The sequence below is a fragment of the Choloepus didactylus genome, chromosome 1 (assembly GCF_015220235.1).
Source record: "Choloepus didactylus isolate mChoDid1 chromosome 1, mChoDid1.pri, whole genome shotgun sequence".
Lineage (NCBI taxonomy): Eukaryota > Metazoa > Chordata > Mammalia > Pilosa > Megalonychidae > Choloepus > Choloepus didactylus.
In genome coordinates, this window is record NC_051307.1 from 177,650,185 (window position 1) to 177,670,296 (window position 20,112).

The window sequence follows — 20,112 nt, forward strand, 5'->3', positions numbered from 1 at the left end:
CTCTGATAAAGTCTCCCATTTTACTTTTAATTTAGAAGTTCACAGTTAACTTGGGGGTAAAAGGAATTGCCTTAAAGTTGATTTTCCTGAAAAACTTAAAGAGGATTTAAAGTTTCAAATTAAGGAATATTAAAGATTTCAATCCTGCCACAACATATCTCAAAAGCAACCTCAAAAAGGCTTTAAATTCTCCTAAGTCACTTCTTCATATGTTTTATAAGATTTCAAATAAGGATTTTAAAATTTATTATAAGGATGACTTAAAACACATGAAACTAAAATATACAATCATAGATAGATTTTTACACAAATGCTACTTACCATCAACAAGAGATGGTATAGATCTTTCATTGTCTGAATTTGAGAAGAGAATTAATTCCTTGTTGATGAAATCATTGTAAGTCAAATGTTTGGTTGCTGTGCCATATAAAAATTGCTAAAAGAAAAGTTATATAGTAACATTTTCAGTATTATTGCATGAATTTAGTTCCTTTCTCCTTCACCCAGATCACCACTCTATGACTAACCTCTGGTAAGCCATGTAACCTACGCTGTCTCCGATCTTCCATAAAATTTGTCAACCATTCTTTTCTGTCATCAATCTTCTTCTTACTGAATGCCTGAAAGATTTCAGATAATGGTTTCTCATGTTAAAAATAAAATGAATTTAAAATTTATAAAAGCAAATAATCAATTTTTATTTAAAATAAATAGAATTCTGGAAAATTAAGGTTTTTTCCAATATGTTTTTTTTTTTTAATCAAAAAATACCCTTAAACCAAGGACCAGTTAAAGAACTATGAGAGCAGAATATAATCGCGGGTTGGAGGCACTAAATTTCACTAGTCTGGGAACTGGAATTTCAAGAGACTTATTGTAGGAATTCAGAACTGGGAGGAAAGCTATGGAGGGTGAGGGGAATGGCTATGAGGAGAGATTTTAAAAATTTATTACCAAGGTAATGGCAGCATCATCTTCAGGACCAGCATATCTAAACAAGATGCGATGCCTTTCCATGTCAGCAAAATATTCCTTTGCTTCTTTAGCTGTACTGGTACCCAACCCTGCACAAATTTTAAAATAAAACTGCATCATGTACATCATGGCTATTTAAAACCATTATATGAAAAGCTGATGGGGAAATTTATAAGGTGGATCAGGCTAGCAACACCTGTGTCAATCCTGGTATAGAAAAAAAAAAGGACAACTCGATACTACATGCTTTCTGACATAATTACACAACATCACCTATGAAATGTTTTTGCCAACAAATCTAACCTAAATCTGATCAAACCTCTAATTTAACTACCAGTTAACTGAAAATACAGGAACAGATGAACATGTTACATATTCCACAAATACAATCAGCAAAATAAGCATGAAGGAAATGATACAGGACAAACAACCCAACTTTTTGAACAAATAAATTGCAAGGAAAAATATAAAAAGAATACCAATATATTAAGAAACTTAAGAGACTTATCAACCAAATGCTATGTATAAACCTTGTTTGGATCCTAACTCAAACTACTATAAACACTTATAATACAATCAGAGAAATTTCAACACTGACTGGATATTTGATGATACTAAGAAAAGTATGATAACAGTATTATGGACCTGGTTTGTTTTAAAATTCTTTTACAGATACACACTTAAGTATTAACAGATGAAATAATATGACATCTAGGAGTTATTTCAAACTAATGGGATGGTGATGAGAGAACTTAGATAAAACAAGAGCCCATGATATGATGATTGTTAAAGTACATGGAGGTAGGAAGGTTCATTATAGTGCTCTCTCTACTTTTATTAACTTTTCCAAAACAAGTTTTAAAAATCAGTAGATGTTTTTGAAGTCTAAAAGACACAGCTTTCAATGTACTTTTTCATAGTACTCATAAAATTTTTATCAGTAGTTAAATTCACATGATTTAAGTATTTTAAAATACAAACCTTTGTAGTATTTTATTTTCCAGGCTTTCTGGTTTTCTATATGTTTTTTCCATTCGTCAAATTCAGGAATACTGTAGAAGGAAAGTTCCTGCTTATTTTTGCTCGCCTTAAATTAATTAAAAAAAAAAATTAGTTTTTTGGCTAACCTTTAAGACAGCAGCATAAAAATATATTAATGTACATAGTACCTTTACAATAGGAGTAATAAACTCTTCAAGAAAACCATGCTTCAAAAGTGATGGCCAGTTGTGATGGATGAAATTAATAAGCAGGCCTTTTATATGAGAACCATCTTGGTCCTAAACAAATGTTAGGAAAGAAAAGTGCTGTAATGATATCATATTTCATAAAATCTTATAAAAACAAATTTGAAAATGCATAAATGCAGCAAGGAGGCAACATTCCATTCAAATTTTAGAACTGCATTTTATGAAACAATAGATATTCTTTAGATGATCATAGTGAAGAATTCTTAAAATGGAAACAAAGAATGCAGGTAGTGACAAACTGAAGCATTCTGTCATTACAAACTATATTAAAACTGTTTTATAGTTTACCCAGACTCACTAAAAGAATGATTTAAGGATGGAATTCTTAAAAGTTATAATGCTACTTCACTAGCTGATGGAAGGGGAAACCCCTGGAGTACAAGTGAATCCACAAGTCTTATCCTGACATTAAAATTGCAAAATTTATGTTTAAAACTAGTAGTGGCTCTTTTAGTCGAAGATTTTTTCTCTACAAATGCTTTTACTTAAAGTACATAAGAGATAAAGAGTTGGATGTATATGAAATTCTTATTTTTCAATTTTCTAATTCTTTCATGATTGCTACCATTTTACTATTTAACTCATTTTTGCATTCTAAATTATGCCATCCATATACAAATATTAACCATTATCCTATTGATGAAACTTTCTCATTGTAAATTGCATCTTTTCTTTCCTAGTCATAAGTAGACTTTACCTGCATAATACTACACAATGTTCTACTTTCTCATATTTATTGCATTTAAAAGTATTTTTAAATTACCTAATCAAAAAAGACTGTCACCAAATAAATTAGGTAACATAAAATGTGCTTCAACAAACAGGTCATTAAACAATGTTTTATATTCCCTTGATGTTTAATTATTTTCACTTATTCTATCTTGGAACATGTCTCATGAAACAAAGATCAAAAGAACAATCTAAAGATATGAGTTGTAAATATTTGGCAACTTTCAAACCAACCTGATCAGTCATAATCATAATTTTGCCATAGCGTAAAGTTTTCAGAGATTCTGCATCATCATAACTTTTCTTGTATTGTAGACCAACTATTTTAATAATATTGTTTATTTCTGCATTTTCCATGATCTATGTAAAAAGGAAAAACATTGAAAGTATTTTAAAGTGTTGAAATAACATGAAAACTGAGTCTGAATTTACATTAAAAATGTGTGGGGATATGTACCTGTTTATGAGAAGCTTCCCGCACATTAAGAATTTTACCCCTGAGTGGAAAGACTCCATATCTGTCTCGCCCAATCACACCTAGTCCCGACACAGCCAGCGATTTGGCAGAGTCTCCCTCTGTTAATATCAGTGTACAGTCCAGGGAATGTTTGCCACCTGAAAGAAGTTAAAAATTACATATACTATGAATTTCTCACTTTACCAAAGAGAAAAATGATACCCACAAAAGTTAATGATCACAATGATGATAGTGAAAGACTGTTAAGAGTCATCTTATATTAAGTTCAGTATAGTTCAAACATTTTATTTACTTTCTACCCCCTGAAAATTAGCAATATGTGTTATATATTGCCATTTCAGTAAAGCAAAATTACACTATGAACAAAAAATCATGTAGTCTATATGTGAAAAATGAAAATTTCCTGTAAGTGGATAAATAAAAATATTAAACAAATCAAATTATTTTTTTAAAAATTTGATTCTTACCAGCATCATTAGCATCATCCAGTTTGGGAATACCTTTGATTTTACTATATTTTACTGATGAACACTTCTTGTTCAGCTGAGTCTGAGCCTTAAATTTCACCCAGTTGAGGATGCTTTCTACAATGCCACAGTTAGAAGCCTAAAAATCAAAGAATAATGTTATATCAAAAGCCAGATGTCCATACATTTAGCTAAAATTTATAGGGATTAATGTGACACCTGATATCTTATAGTGTTCTAATATAAAACAATAATGATGATGATGATAGTAATAACACATGCTAGTAAATTTTACTCTAATTATAGTAAAACTAACTCAGGCAGCTATATACAACAACCTATTATACTGAAATATACACATGAAAAATGGCATCCTTACTGCATATGAGAAAAATTCTAATCTAATAAACTCCATGAGGAATATACATTGCTTTTGCTATGAGTTACTTTTGTTAAAAGTAACACAGTGAAAACTGATCCACCCATCAACTTACTAGCTGGGAAATTCTAGCAACTATCATTTCTGATTTCCTCAATATGTTAAGTAAGTCTTGAATTCACTATGACAAAAATATTAAAATGAAAGTAACAGAATAGATTTAAAAATTTATGAATACTCTTTGTTCTTTAAATAGCTAGAAATGAGGATTTCCACATTACATATTGTTTGTCATTCTGCAGTGAATCAGCATGTGGCAAGATATTAACCCAGAAGAAAAAAGAAGTCTCTCCAAGTCCAGGTTCTAACAGTTATTTAGTTTTCACTATTCTGGGTGCTTCGTATTTTAGGTCTATCAAATATTTTCCTGGAATGTTTGAGATATAAAGAAAAGAGGTGAACTTTGTTGCCAAATCTAAACTTACTCCACCTAAAAAGAAAAAGTCCATAAAATCTGAAATCAAATTGCCTCATCACAAGAGTAACTGTTATAAGGGCAGAAATTTGGGAAAGTATTCATATTGGGTAACTCAAGAGTTCATTATGATTAGATCCAAAAGTACTGTTTCTATAGACCTTAAGCTAGAACCTGAAAACCACCTTTTCTGGTTGTGTTTTTGTTTTGTCTGTGTGTGTGTGTGTGTGTGTGTGTGAGAGAGAGAAGGTACCTTTGAAATTCCAGTATTGGAATTCGACAAATGTTATCTCTACCTCACTTACACAAGCACTCCCCAACCAAACTATAAACTTCAAAAGGGATTGGGCTGTGATTTATTCATCTTTACATTCCCAGTGCCCAACCTATTTAAAGGCACACTACAGTACTTATTACATGTTTACTAATGGTGCCGCTGAGCAAGGGAACCAAGGCAAATCTTCAAATTATATGTAACAACCAGATGAACAAGAAGCTACTAGCAGTGGCAAGGCTTAGTTACAAATCTGAGATTTGTTTATTTTCTACTCTCACCTTGTTTCAGAATATTTAAAGCAGCCTAAATAAATAAGTGCGAAGTAAAACGAAATTGAAAGATATTACCATTTTGCATATATGTTATATTTCACAATAAGGAAATAACAAACTGTGGAACTGTAACTCATAACGTCTTTTGAAATTTGCTCTTTAACTACTTATTAAATTGTACTTGGAAAGTTATCACTTCTATGCATTTATGTTATATTCCACAATAAAAAATATGATTAAAAAATAATAAGTAGAAGTAAAATGAGTTGAAATGAGAGTAGAAAAGATAAAGCCAAGAGTAATGTAAGAACCTATACTTTTGTTAGAGGGAAATCTGAGTTTTACAATGTCCAATATAAGATAAAAACACAATTAAGTTTCATGATTCCCTACTGTGTAATTCTTAGAAGTATAATCCACTGGTTTATGAAACAGTAGAGTCTACCCTTAGAAGTTGTTCAGAATTAAGTGTATTAGTTTGTAGTACAAGCATACCTACACATACAGTTAGTATGATAAAAGAAACTAATCACAAAATAAATAAATCAAGAAAACTAGATAATCAGCTCTCAACAACACGCTGATATATAATACAAGTTTTACTCACTGCTTTAAAAAATTTTTCTGAGAGTTGGCATTTGGACCCAAAACTTTTGGGCTGCAAAGTCATATTTTCTTTAGTCTGAGAATCAAAAGTTGGATTTTCAATAAGGCAATTAATAAAAACCCATATATGGTTTTTTACCTGTTGAAAACATATAGAAAAAAAAAAAAGGTCAACATCAGAACATACATTATTTTGTAATTCAGCAGAATATATAAATCATCACTTACTTGAAATGGTTTCACTGACACCCCAGCTTTGTTCTTTTTCTTAACCACCTCTATCAGTTTACCGACAACTTGATCTACTACATAATCCACATGCCGTCCACCCTGAAAAGAGAAGAAAAAAATAAATCCAAAATTTTTAAATTAGTGTAGTAAAATACTTATATATTATTTTTTTCTAGAGGGAGCATCTAATCTTCACGACTTTGTGAAGTCAATATTATTAACCCTACTTTACAATGGAGTAACACAAAAATTTCAGAATGGCCAAGTCAGGATTTAAATAAGGTCTTTTTTACCACAGAGTCAATTAACCAACTATATATAAATCCACATAGTCAACTCCATATAACATAAAAACAGACCTTTTTTTTAAAAGACATGTAAAGCGTGAATGAAACACACCTGATTTGAACTCAGGAATTGTTGGAGCCACTGCTACAACCCAATATCTATTCTCTCATTTGACTCTATTAACAAACCCATATTTAATTGTTTTTAACTGACAGCATGACCAGTTGAAATGATTCACCAACCTAGACTTCCTTTCAGCTAGGGGTAGCCGCATGACCCAGTTGTAGCCAGTGAGATGTTATAACAGGTTGATTGGGTGGGGCTTCCAAGAAAGCTATTCTACTCCTGATAAAAAGGGAAAGATTCAGGCGGCATATCCATTTGCCCTTCCTCATTCTCTTTTCCTAGAGCTTAGAAATGAGGCATAGAGATGTAACAGGCATCTTGAGGGCATAAGAATGAAAGCCACATACTAAGGACAGCAGAACGGAAAGCCAGGAAGAGCACAGGTCCTTGATGGCATTGTAGAGGAACAGTACTAAGTCACTAAGACTGCCTTCTGCAATCCTCATGAAAGGAAAAATAAAATATTTACGTTTAAACTACTGTAGAGTAGGTTCCTATTACATGAAACAAAAATGCAATAGCTGACAGGATTTCTTTTAACTAGGGAAAGTGATACTTGATTACAAAAAACATGGAAAGCTAAAAAAAAAAAAAGGCAAGTTAAAACTTAAACAAGAGAGTAAGTGAAATATCACTGCTTTAGATTATTCTGGATATATCTTTGTATTGCCTAACCTTTGTTATGGTCAAAGGATAAAGAAATGTCTTTAGATGAGAAGAATTTCATCTGATTTTTTAATTTCCAAAGCCTACAGAAGTGTGTTCAAACTCCTTAAAATGACAGATAACATTTTCTACAATCTGACACCAAAAGGGACTTATACCCCATTATTTTCCTTCTACACCCTAAACTCAGGACACAGAGTAAGGCATTTATCATCATTCTAAATCTCATCATACACAAAATATATTCATCTATAAACAGTAATCATATAAACTCATTTATCAATAGATGTTTAAAGAAATTTTTAGGCACCTATTTCGTAGAAAATAAACTTTCATTTTTAAGTCAATTTTGATTTAACAAAAGCAGATTTCCTGGGTTTTGGGGAGGTTTCTTCTGGTTTTGTTGTTGTCGTCGCCATTGCTTTTATTTGGTTGTTTTTAATGAAGTATTATTCTACCACTGACCTGGCAACAAAGAATCAGTATACTTACTTTTGTAGTTGCAATACTATTAACAAAGCTGATTTGCTGAAATCCTTTTTCACTCAATGTGAGACAAACATCCCACCTTTCATTTGCAAGCTCATGAATAACTTTCAGGGCCACACCAGTTTCATCCAACTTGTCTTTTACATAAAGATCTACGTAACTTCGAAATCCGTTTACCTATTAAATTTAAAAAACAAAAACAACAACGAATCAATCTTACATTGGCAGCTCAACTAGGTGAATCTCGTATTTCTCAAACTTCAAGTACTTCTCATTCACATCTAAACCTTCCTGACTTTTCCCTACTCTACTCCTTGATCCCACCCTTTAAAAAGAAATTGATTTCCATGTGTACTTGAAAAAGGAAGGATATGAAAGAACAGCTGGACAGATAAATTATTGCAAAATCTTTCAAAATTTTAGGTTTTTAAAATGACAAAGTAGACTTCCAATTTCAGTTAGGACATGTAGAGAGCTGGGGGAAAAAGTTCCATCTTTACAACAAGAAAAAAAAAGCCAGTCAGACAGCAAATTAATGAGTTTTCATGAAATTGAGATGACAGGACAAATTGCCATCCTGAAGTCTGGAGAAGGAAAGGTATTTGAAACAGACGCAGAATCTGAGAATTTGCTCACCTGGGACAGAAGCTGCCTTATGTCATGTAAGTTAGTAGGAACAAACTAAAAATTGACTAATTGCTACAAGTCAAATGTGGACTAGTGTGAGTTATGTAAAACTCTTTGGAGCCACAGTTATTATGAGGTCCCTACTCTTTTGCAGGCTTTTCCTCCAAGAACCCCACCAGGTCCTCAAAGGGAAAAGGGGGAATTTGGAGAAAGCTTCCCCCATGATGCTAGCTGAGAAAGAGGAACAGTAGCCACTGGAAAAGCCATGCAGACCAATCTGCCTTACCAAAAGAACACTAAATTTGCAGGATGAAGGATATTGCTGGAGAACACTGGTGAAATACCATTGTAGCTAGAGTAAGGTAAGTTATCAGCCCCATCCTCCCTTATCTCTCATTAAGTTTAAAAAACCAGACTATTATGCAGGGTAGGTACATCTCATGGACATAGAGTGAAAACACCGGTGGATATCTGCTGCAGCTGGGGGAGATAATGGGAACAGGAGAATATATATACTGTGAAGGGGGAAAAAATCACTTATGAAGGCCAATGCCCTGAGCCACAAGCCCACTGTACATTCCAATGACTGAGACTTAATCAAATATTTGAGAACATCATCCCTATACACTACCACCTTGCTAGCAAGCCTTTGGTAATAACAGTGGGTTTCACCTGCTTCTGTGAAAAGGAGCATGAAGAGCACAACAGAAGGCCCAAAGAAGAGAGACAAAAACTTGGTCACTAGAAGAATTTGAAGTCTCTAGTGCCCATACCACAACAACAAACCTCAACACTAGTAAGTACACTAACAACAAACTTCAATCACAGCCCAATTCCTGTATAGATTAACATAAATCCCCATACTAAAAAACCTATTTGAGAAAGTTTCTACTGCCTTACACAACATGTTTGGTTTTCAACAAAAACTTACAAGGCATGCCAAAAGGAAAGGAAAACAGTCTGAAAAGACAGAACAATAATCAGAACCAGACTCAGATATGTCAGAGAAGTTGTAACTATCACACAGGGCGTAACTACAAATAATATGTTAAAGGCTCTAATGGAAAAGGTAGACAACATGCAACTTCAGCAGAAAGATGAACTATAAGAAGTAATCAAATGTAAATGTTAGAAATTAAAAACAGAGAGGCAGAAATGAAGAATGCCTTCAATAGGCTCATCAGTAGACTTCACACAGTGGAGGAAAGAATCAATGAATTCAAAGTTAGGTCAACAGATATTACACAAACTGAAACACAAAGAGGAAGAGAAATTAATAGAGCATCCAAGAGCTGTGGTACAATATTAAATGGTATAATATATCCATAACTGAAATACTAGAAGAAAAAGAAAGAAACAGGGCAAAAGACATATTTGAAGAACTAATGACCAAAAATTTTCCAAAATTAGTACAGATACCAAACCACATTCAAGAAGCTCAGAGAACCACCAAGCAGAATAAATACCAAAAACAAATTTAAAAACACCTATGCATATTGTGCTCAAATTGCAGAACACCAGAGTCAAAGAGAAAATCTTCAAAGTAGCTGGAGGGAAAAAAAATCCTTATCAACAGAGGAACAAGAATAAGAGTTACAGCAGACTTCAACTCAGAAACATGCAAGCAAGGAGACAATGGAATAACACCTTTAAAGTACTGAAAGAAAACAATTTTCAACCAGAGTTCTATATCCAGTGAAAATATTCTTCTAAAGTGGAGGAGAAATAGAGACTTTCTCAAGTAAACAAACAAACAAACAAACAAACAAAAAACTGAGGGAATTAACATTGTCAGTAGAGCTTCCCTACAAGAAATGGTAAAGGAAGATGTTTAGAGAGAAGGAATATGATTAAGGTCAGAAACAGTTCCACGCTAAGAAATAAGGAACATTGGAAATGCGATAAATGAATGTAAAATGGAATCTTTTTTTCATATTTTTAAATGAAATATGAAAAGACACTAATAAAATCATGGAAATTTTTATGAAATTTCAGAAAAGAAATTTTTATTCTCTAAAAGATAATTGACTGCTTAAGGCAGTAAAAATAACAATGTCATTAACTTTGGAAATATTTCTGCCATTATTTTTTCAAATATTTCTTCTGCCTCATTCTTTCTTTCTTCTCCTTCTGGTTTTTAGGCATATGTAAAAGTGAAACGTATGATGACAATAACACAAGAGATGAGAGGGAGGAACTGGGAATATACTGCTATAAGATGCTTTGACTACTTATAAAGCTATATAACATTATTTGAAGGTGGACTCACAGTTTACTAATGTATATTTTAAACCCTAGGGTGACAAAGAAAAATATTTTAAAAAAAAGGTATAAACAAATACAATCAATATAAACAGCTAGGAAGACGGTAAATTTTAATCCAAATATATCAAGAATCATCTTAAATGTGGATAGTCTAGATACACCAGTTAAAAGACAGTCTGTCAGATAAACAAGATCCAACTAAATGCTAATTGTAAAATGAAAAAGTATTAAACTATTTTAGAGATACTTACAGGCAATTTCTTTCCATTAAACATGACTTTGACCCCTCTGCATGAACCAGCCAAGTCATAGGCTCTTCTGGTCATGAGGGCCACAATATCCTTGTCAAGTTTTTCCATCTTAAATTTGGGTAGATCTGGTTGGAATGTTATGCATGTATAATCTTCACCATCAAAATGTTTAATTTTGGCTTCAGAAGTCTTCATCATATTATTCATCCATGTCTTTAAAAGAAAAATATTCAAATATTTCTATGATGTGTCTACACTTATAATACATAATTAGGACTCAACTTATGAAATTTACCACAACTATTTCTATTTTACAACCTCACAACAAACCAAACAAATCCTTGACACTGATAATATTAAAAACAATTTAAAGTTCTACCATTGTAACAACCTCATATTGAAAATAAGCAAAATAAACCTCACAACTTTATAAACTATCAGTAAAAGGCTTTCAAATTCTTCAACATGACTACATAAAATTTTACAAAAATAAACAGGCATGATGCTTTTCCTAACAAAATCATTTTAGCTCACTTAAAAATTTCAAACTATTTTCAAAGACCTGCAAGAATAAAATAAGCTAAAATTTTGAACTATGAATGTGAAGAGATGAATTTTTCAAACGTGCTAAGTGGTTGCCTTTCAAAAAGGCTGTGAAATTCAGTACATTTTCACTAATGTTTAAATCTACTAAGGGAAAAACCTGTTAAAATATTTTTGTTTTAAAAGAATGGGAGATTGATAGACTTATATAGAACTTCCAAGAATTCTTTAGTTTCTTCACTCTGATGACCTGCTTAATGGTTAAAAAACAAAATAAATGGTTATATGGGTGTCACTGCATTTTATCTAAGGTTCTATTATTTCAGCAAAGCAACAAAAACATGATTATCTGTTTAAAATGGCATATTTCTACCATACCTGCTTAAAACTATGTTTGTATTCTTTGCAAGCCGTTTCTACCGTAAACTTTGTACTGAAAATATTACAAAGTTTTGCACCATAACCATTGCGACCACCTGTAAGAACAATTAAATATAAAAGGCTTAATGGAAATGATTTTAAAGAACTTTACCTTACCTACCATATCGCAGGTCTATTGCAAAAACAGTTCCATCCATAAACATTCCATTTATTGTCTTATCAATCATCAAATGTATATTTCAAAAAGTATATTCAGACATTTCCATTTAAAGAAAAATACAATTAAGATTTAACATATAGAATAATTAATAGGCATTTTGTAGATTTATTGTCTTCATCACAATTTCAAAAAATTTAAGCTTGGCATTACCTATAATATAGTAAGTATATCTGAATATGAAATCTGAACATTCTATCAAAATCACTTTCCCATTACAAAATTTTATCTGAATCACTTCCCAGAGCCTTGGTTTTGAAAAGAAACTATCAACCCACTCAAGCAACATAAATAATGGGAAAATATTTGTTTTGGTCAAAGCACCTTCAACTCTATTTAAAGAATCTAGATTTTCAATACTGACTCTCTTAAGGTAAATGTTTTAAAAGTTATTTAATTAATACCAAAACGATTGGTCCTTATGTAATAACACATACAGACATACAAGAATCGTACCTGCCTTACTTTTATCAATACTCTAAATCAAAACTCCACCTGTCAGCCAGGTTAGAGTTCTAACAGTTCTACTATAAAAGCCAACATACTATTATATTTAAGCTTTTAAAATGTAACTGTCAGACTATTTTGTAAATAACATTTATATATGTTTTTTACAGGTGTTAAATCTGAATAGGACTTTCTCACAACAAAACTGCACAGGTTTCCTTTCTTATATTTTTATAAAGAAATAGTAAGGTAGAGATTTTACATTGAGAACAATATTTTTCAATCAAAATTCTTATCAACCATTTGGAATTTACCTGTAACTTTTTTCTCATCATCATCATAGTTACTGGATGTTAAAAGCTGTCCAAAAATTAAAGCAGGAACATAAACTTTCTCTACTTTGTGTTCTACTACTGGAATGCCTTTCCCATTATTCCAAATGCTTATAATGTTAGATTCACTGTAAATAAATAAGCAGAGTTCAGAGCTTAAAATGGTTTAAAAATACATTAATTAACTTCCATAAAAAGGAATCCAGCGTAAACCTGAATGATTATAAGACGTCAGCCATTATCAACTAGAAGTCAGTGTTCTTAAGATAAACTTTTAAGAAAACACTTGCTGATACACATTTCTATTCCTAAGTCATAACTCAAATTAGGATCACTAAAATCTGTGGGGTAATACTGCAAAATTTCTCTAGAAACTCTTTTCAACCTCCCAGAAAATAGAAAGGGTAGTAAAGCTTTACAGGGAGAAGTCAGCTATAGATCTAGATCTTTTCATATATATTAGCCATGATCTTCCTGCTTCATTCTACCAGTATCACCAGCAGTGAATCACAAGCTCTGCAGAGTTAGTGGCCATTGCCATTTTCATTTCCTATCTAACCACTGGAGCAGTATAGATGGAAAAGGGACACACAGCCTGGAATATGTTCCATTCTCAGCCTAAATGTTAGAGAGTTGTTTCTACCGTGGCAATCACTGTCATAAATTAATTAATGGCTTTAAAATAGGTAGGTAGATATTGCCTATTTCAGCTCTTTTAGGTTCATCACAAACCTATCAATTTTAGCACTGAATGGTATGGAGGCGAGTCTCCTACAACTAACAAATACTTGCCACAGGCAATATCCAGATGGAAAATTTCACCTATCCTATTGTTTTGAGTATTACATACCATGATACCTTTTCTCACTTAAGAGCTAAATTTGCAAAGAAACACGACTTCATAACCAGCACTAAGACTTGGCTTAAAAAGGTAAATAACTGCCATTTGCTAATTTGATTCACAATTATTCTTAGATATACTATCTCACTCACACACAAACCTTAATCTCTCAAGAGTTATTAGGAGTTACTACACTAAAAAATTAAGTTATGAAAAGCAAAGAGTAAGGATAAAATTAATTAAAAGCAAAAAAGTAAAAAAAAAAACAAAAAACTAAAATAATATATAACTTTTAAGTATATCCTCCTCCGTTCTCAAATCAGCAGCCAACTTTTCTTTCCCTCTCTCTCCAATATAGCTTCAATTCCCCTAGTCTGCTAGGCTCAAATTTTGATATCATTTTTGATTCATATCTGCTGATCATTCTCTACAGTCATTAGTCAAGTCTTATTAGTTTGTCCTATTACCTGCATTTCATATCAGTATCAGTCCTTTCTTCATTCCAAATGCTAGTATGAGTCTTGATAGACTAATATCACTTCCAAAATGGATTATCACAACAGTCTCCTTGCTAGCCACTCCTCTTAAATATATTCTACATAATGAGGATGGATTTAACACAGTTTTCATAACATCATTTTTTGGTCCAAATACAGTATTAGTTCCATGTTTCTATAAAAGCCAAGTTTAAAGTCCTCCACTACCTGTTCAAGGCCCATCACCCACATTCCTACTTATAACCAAATTTAGTACCACTAAATTGAATAATGCATCCTACTTTTCCCTTCAGCTCAGTTTTATAACTTGCCTTCCCCAACTCTTCCATTTCTTTGTTCGTTGGTCTTCCCCCTGCTTATAATTATAATGTCTTTTCTTTTCCCCTTTGTCTAACAAAATTATACCCAAATGTTGAGGGTCAGTTTATGACTTCAGTTCTCTGCTGAGTCTTACACCCAGCCTGTTACAGTGTTCCCCAACCCTACTTTGACTAAATTGAGACTTAAAAAAAAAAAAACAAAAAACATATTTCCTGGGGACCTCAATAATTAAGTTATCTCACTTCTGGGTAAACACTATGGAATATGCTTCACTTAAGCATGTAAGAGTTTAAAATTGCTTAATTTTCTTTCACTTGTGTATCCTATCTGCAGAGCTAAAACAGCATGCCTTAGAGAAAGGGCCATGTATTGCACTACTTTTTTATACTCCCAAGTAATTCCTAGCTTGGGCTTAAAACCTATGTTTTCAAGCATTTATTTTCTACAAGAAATTTCATGAAGCTTACAAACTAACAGAGAACCACTGTGACAGAAAAAAAGAAAAGCAGAGTGAAAAGTACAAATCTTAAACATCTCAGAACGACACAGAAGTCAATACATTCATGAGAAAACCTTAGAAATGTTTTAGCATATATGATACTATGATTAAGATAGGAATTTTATAAATTCATTATCATCAGCTTCAAAAAAATTAAGGTTTGATATGGCCTACATCCATTAAATCTATATGAGTGTGAAATCTGAACTTTCTATCAAAGTCACCCCTCTATTTAAAAATTTCAATTTATATCACTTCCCAGATATGGCATTTACTTTTGTAACCTCTAAGCAATAATTCAGAATTCTATAACCGTGTTCTTTCCTTCATCAATAATCTTCATAGAAATTTTAAGAATAAGATTATGGTTGAATAACCTACAAATAAAGTTTCAAAAATAACTGAAGCAAAAAAGAAACCTGGAAAACAATCTGAATATCCAATACAATACTCAACAACTGTAAAGAGGTTAAATAAATTATGGTACAATGACACATTAAAATACTTGGGAACAGTGAAAAAGAATCAAACCAATTTATCTAAGTAAAAAAGGAAGGCTATTGTAACATATTGAGTAAAAACAGAAATATATAAAACAGTATATTTATTATTATTACATTTGTTCAAAGAAGAAATGCATATGTATACTTATTTATATTTTAGAGGATTGTGTATTTTCTTTTAGTTATGGTTTTAAGATTGTCAACCCTAAATAAACAAGAATACCTAAGCTAGCGGAATAGTTAGAACTCTGGCTAATGTACATTTTATGTTTGTTTGTTTGTTTTTTAAACTGGATATATTCCAGCAATTAAGTTGCTTCAATATTAACCATTATGTTAAGTTAATGAGTTTTAAGCAACCCTGTGAGAATTTGCTCCAGATTCTCTAACATTCCAGAGAAGCTGTCCAGATTATGCATGGCATCCCTTGCTAATCCATTCCTATGTCTTTTACAAACATGGCTGTTGCTTTAAACTTTATTATCCCTGCATCACAGAGTACTATGCGAAAAGAAAGAATAAGAGTTAAGCTATGCTGTATATCCTATATATTTAACCCATCAACTATTAAAAGTTAAACTCTCCTTGCACAATAAAACATGCATGTGCACACATACACAAATTAAAAATCTGCTATACAAAAAAGTTAAAAATGAAACACACTGCAAAGGAGAGGCTAGGCCTCCCTGTATTTGTGCCTAAGAGTCTCCTCCAGAATGCCTCTTTGTTGCTCAGATGTGGCCCTCTCTCTCTGGCTAAGCCAACTTGAAAGGTGAAATCACTGCCCTCCCCCCTACGTGGGATCAGACACCCAGGGAAGTGAATCTCCCTGGCAACGTGGAATATGACTCCCGGGGAGGAATGTAGACCCGGCATCGTGGGATGGAGAACATCTTCTTGACCAAAAGGGGGATGTGAAAGGAAATGAAATAAGCTTCAGTGGCAGAGAGATTCCAAAACGAGCTGAGAGATCACTCTGGTGGGCACTCTTACGCACACTTTAGACAACCTTTTTTAGGTTCTAAAGAATTGGGGTAGCTGGTGGTGGATACCTGAAACTATTAAACTACAACCCAGAACCCATGAATCTCGAAGACAGTTGTATAAAAATGTAGCTTATGAGGGGTGACAGTGGGATTGGGAATGCCATAAGGACCAAACTCCACTTTGTCTAGTTTATGGATCGATGTGTAGAAAAGTAGGGGAAGCAAACAAACAGACAAAGGTACCTAGTGTTCTTTTTTACTTCAATTGCTCTTTTTCACTCTAATTATTATTCTTGTTATTTTTGTGTGTGTGCTAATGAAGGTGTCAGGGATTGATTTAGGTGATGAATGTACAACTATGTAATGGTACTGTAAACAATCGAAAGTACAATTTGTTTTGTATGACTGCGTGGTATGTGAATATATCTCAATAAAATGATGATTAAAAAAAAAAAAAAAAAAAAAAAAATGAAACACAAAGGATACCAAAAATGGACAGCAGAGAAAACTGGATCAATTTGGAAAAACAGCATAATAGCACATTTTCCCATTTGAATTCTGCTTAAAATGACTTCTTAAATAAGAAATAGCTTAAGCAAAAATAATTTCTGAAATTAAATTTGTATCAATAAAAGTAACATTTATCCTGTAGTATATGTAGTAAAGGAAAAAAAGGAATTATGGGAGGAAATTCACAAAAGACAAAATGTTATGGCTAAATTTCAGAAATAAGATATAAGGGTCAAAAATTTCTCACAAAATGCTTGCGTACTTACCATTTTAAAATATATATAAAATTCAACTGAAATCAGGAGAAAAACAATTTTCTCTCATCAATGATTTATAAAAAGAAAAATATAATAAAATAAGAAAGGAAAGGTAAAAAATATACTATATCTTGACCCTTTCTTCCTTTGAGTAGTTGACTGAATTTTTGTTTCATATTGAGATAGAGGAATTTTCTAGCAGAGGTAGTTTGAGGTAGAAATAAGAAAAAAGAAATTATCTGATTGCTGTTAAGATGCAAATAAATAGTTATAATTCTATCTCATTTTATCTACACAAAAATGTTTGCTGATTAAAAAGGGAGTTGGAGAACGGTAAAGGCATTAGATATAAAGAATTACTCTTTCTATAGTATTTGTAATAAACTGATAAGTAAAGTATGCCACCAAGAGCCATTATCCAATCTACAGAGCTATCATATAGTTCACTTCTTTCTCATTTTGTTATAAGGTGATTCTATATAAGCTTTCATTTTTAAGTTCAAATTGCTGGACTAATGTGGCCAGAACAAATAAGATAGAAGAGCCAAACAACCACAACATGTTCATCAAGAAGGCATTTAAGGAAAGCTGCTTCTTCTGTTAGTTTTCAATCAGAATCTTTAAATTCTGAATTTCAAAAATGCCTAAAAGGTATCAAACTTTCAATATCTATTACTCCTTATTAATTCTTCTAAAATATAATAAATTGTTGACGGTATTGTTTTTAACTGACAAGTTCCTAAATAAGGAAGAAAAGGAAACGTAAAGTAAAATTTCCTTATAACAATCTTAAACTTTTATTTAAGTTGTAAATGATGAATTCTGTGCATTTTACCATGTAAATTCTCAAAAATGTATTCATTATAGACAAGATCCCAAAAAGGGGGAGTAGAAGGAAGGAAAAAAAATAAAAATTTCAAGAATATAGTTATGTGGTAGCATTTTCATATAAAATACAGTTAACTTCATGGTAGAACCAAGGATAAATTATATTTTTATTAGACAATGAATCATAAACATGCCATCTGAAATAAGATTACTGACAAGAATATATTTGAATTGTTAAATGTTCATATTCATTAAAGAAAACTCCTAAAATCATGCTAAATTAACAAAATTATAAAGGGTAAATGTAATACTTTTCAAAAGGCATGCCTGAAAAAACAATATGAATGTAACAATTACACTTCTAATTTAAAACTATTATTATTTTTATTCCCCCCGCACCCCCCAAAAATCACTAGATATTAGATCTCACTAGAAATCTAATTAGCTAAACACCTGTTATATATTCTATAATATCAGCAGTTCCTAATTTATAAATGATGTTATAAATAATAGAAAAGTTCAAATGCCTGTCATGAAAAGTCAATTTAACCATAATATAACTTGAATAAGTACTAGAAATAACCCTCCACTCTGAGTCCCAAAGTAAAGGTAAGACAGAAAAGATGGGGTAATTACTCCAGAAACTACAACAGCATCAACAGCATCAAAGGAATAAAGAAAAAAATGGTCCCCAAGAGCTCGCATACCAAGTGGGGCAGTACTTTGAGGAAAAAGGTCATGAATGACCAAGTTCAGAAACAATAAGAGTATAGTGCTCTGGCTGAAAGAGGCAAAAATCACAAGGCTTCAAGCAACAAGAAAACTAAGGAGTACTAACCATATATATTATTCATTTGAGGAATATTCATAAGTTGGGAACTACCTGAAGAAAACAACTTAGCATAAATAATTAATCTTGAAATATACTTACGGATCAATAGAAACTTTAATACAGGTCATGTTCTTATCCCTCTGTTTATTGTCAGCTGCATTAACTACAAAATTAAATATTTCAATGAGTAATAAAATATACAATGTTATAAAAATAAAGAAATACATGGATACAAACACAAGTGCATCATTACTTAATAAAAACATCTACACGTGGTAATAGCTAATGAAAATAATTACTGCTAACTTCTAATACAAAACTTTATTTTCCAAATAGTATTCTTAAATTTTATATCACACCAAATTACTGTTATGTTTCCCACCACAACATGAGGAGGAAAAATGTCTTAGTGACACATAAAAGCAAATTAAATAAAACCAAACATCTGCATTTGACAACTCCCTAATGCAGGTCTAAAAAGTGGAAAAAAAATCTGATTTAACTGTTTTTTACTTTGGTAACAAATAAACACTTTGTCTTATCTCCTTCAGCTAACTAGTGGTTTTAATACAGATTGAGCTGAAACCAACCAATTATAAAAGCAAAGTCTTCAACACTCTTGGGAATCAAAATTCTAAATCCTATACACAATAACTGATAAAAACATTTTTTGCACTCACTAACCACTGCAAAAACAAAAAAAACTGAACATAAGCTAGCTGTCAAAATGTACTTCAGTCATAGAAGGAATACATTCCTGATAAATACTGTGTCAAAGTGTAAGTAGCCAGTTTTACTCTCCTATCCTTTTCCCCAAAGACCTAAGAAGTAGAAGCTATACCCAAAAGAGAACCTCAGAGATTGACACAAAGCCTACTGTCTGGGAAACTTCAATTAGCAGTGATGAAGTGGTAGAGCAGAGAATGTCTAGAAAATTAAAAACACTTTAGAAGTACAAGCATCCTCTAGGAATCAGTCATTCACGTCTCACTGTGATTTATTTAATCATGTGAGTTGGAGGGGACAGAGATATTTAGAACAGCGGTGGCTAGACTTGGCTACCTAATCAAATACCTGGTTTGGGGGTGATAAAAAACACAAATTTTCACATCTACCTCAGACTCACTGAATCGGCATGAATCAGCTCCTGTAATCTCTATTTTTAATTTGCCCCTGCCTCAGGTGACTAGAATACAAGTAACCCCCAGATGACTCTGCATACAGGGCCACAAACCAACTTTGGGATCATGGATAAAATAACATCACA

General features: G+C 32.2%; 1 protein-coding gene across 4 annotated transcripts in view; it reads right to left on the reverse strand.

Moving 5' to 3' along the window:
• TOP2B (DNA topoisomerase II beta) overlaps window positions 1–20,112 on the reverse strand; it is a 59,051-nt gene that overhangs the window by 27,890 nt on the left and 11,049 nt on the right. For all 4 annotated transcript variants that reach the window (XM_037845917.1, XM_037845908.1, XM_037845902.1 and 1 more), the window contains 15 exons: window positions 18,945–19,008; window positions 12,754–12,899; window positions 11,773–11,870; window positions 10,852–11,064; window positions 7,712–7,885; window positions 6,137–6,238; window positions 5,910–6,047; window positions 3,900–4,038; window positions 3,412–3,569; window positions 3,189–3,314; window positions 2,145–2,255; window positions 1,957–2,062; window positions 955–1,064; window positions 528–620; window positions 322–436 (listed from right to left, as the gene is read on the reverse strand). In XM_037845917.1, the coding sequence (XP_037701845.1) occupies window positions 322–436; window positions 528–620; window positions 955–1,064; window positions 1,957–2,062; window positions 2,145–2,255; window positions 3,189–3,314; window positions 3,412–3,569; window positions 3,900–4,038; window positions 5,910–6,047; window positions 6,137–6,238; window positions 7,712–7,885; window positions 10,852–11,064; window positions 11,773–11,870; window positions 12,754–12,899; window positions 18,945–19,008 (1,893 nt within the window). The remainder of the gene's footprint in view (window positions 1–321; window positions 437–527; window positions 621–954; window positions 1,065–1,956; window positions 2,063–2,144; window positions 2,256–3,188; window positions 3,315–3,411; window positions 3,570–3,899; window positions 4,039–5,909; window positions 6,048–6,136; window positions 6,239–7,711; window positions 7,886–10,851; window positions 11,065–11,772; window positions 11,871–12,753; window positions 12,900–18,944; window positions 19,009–20,112) is intronic.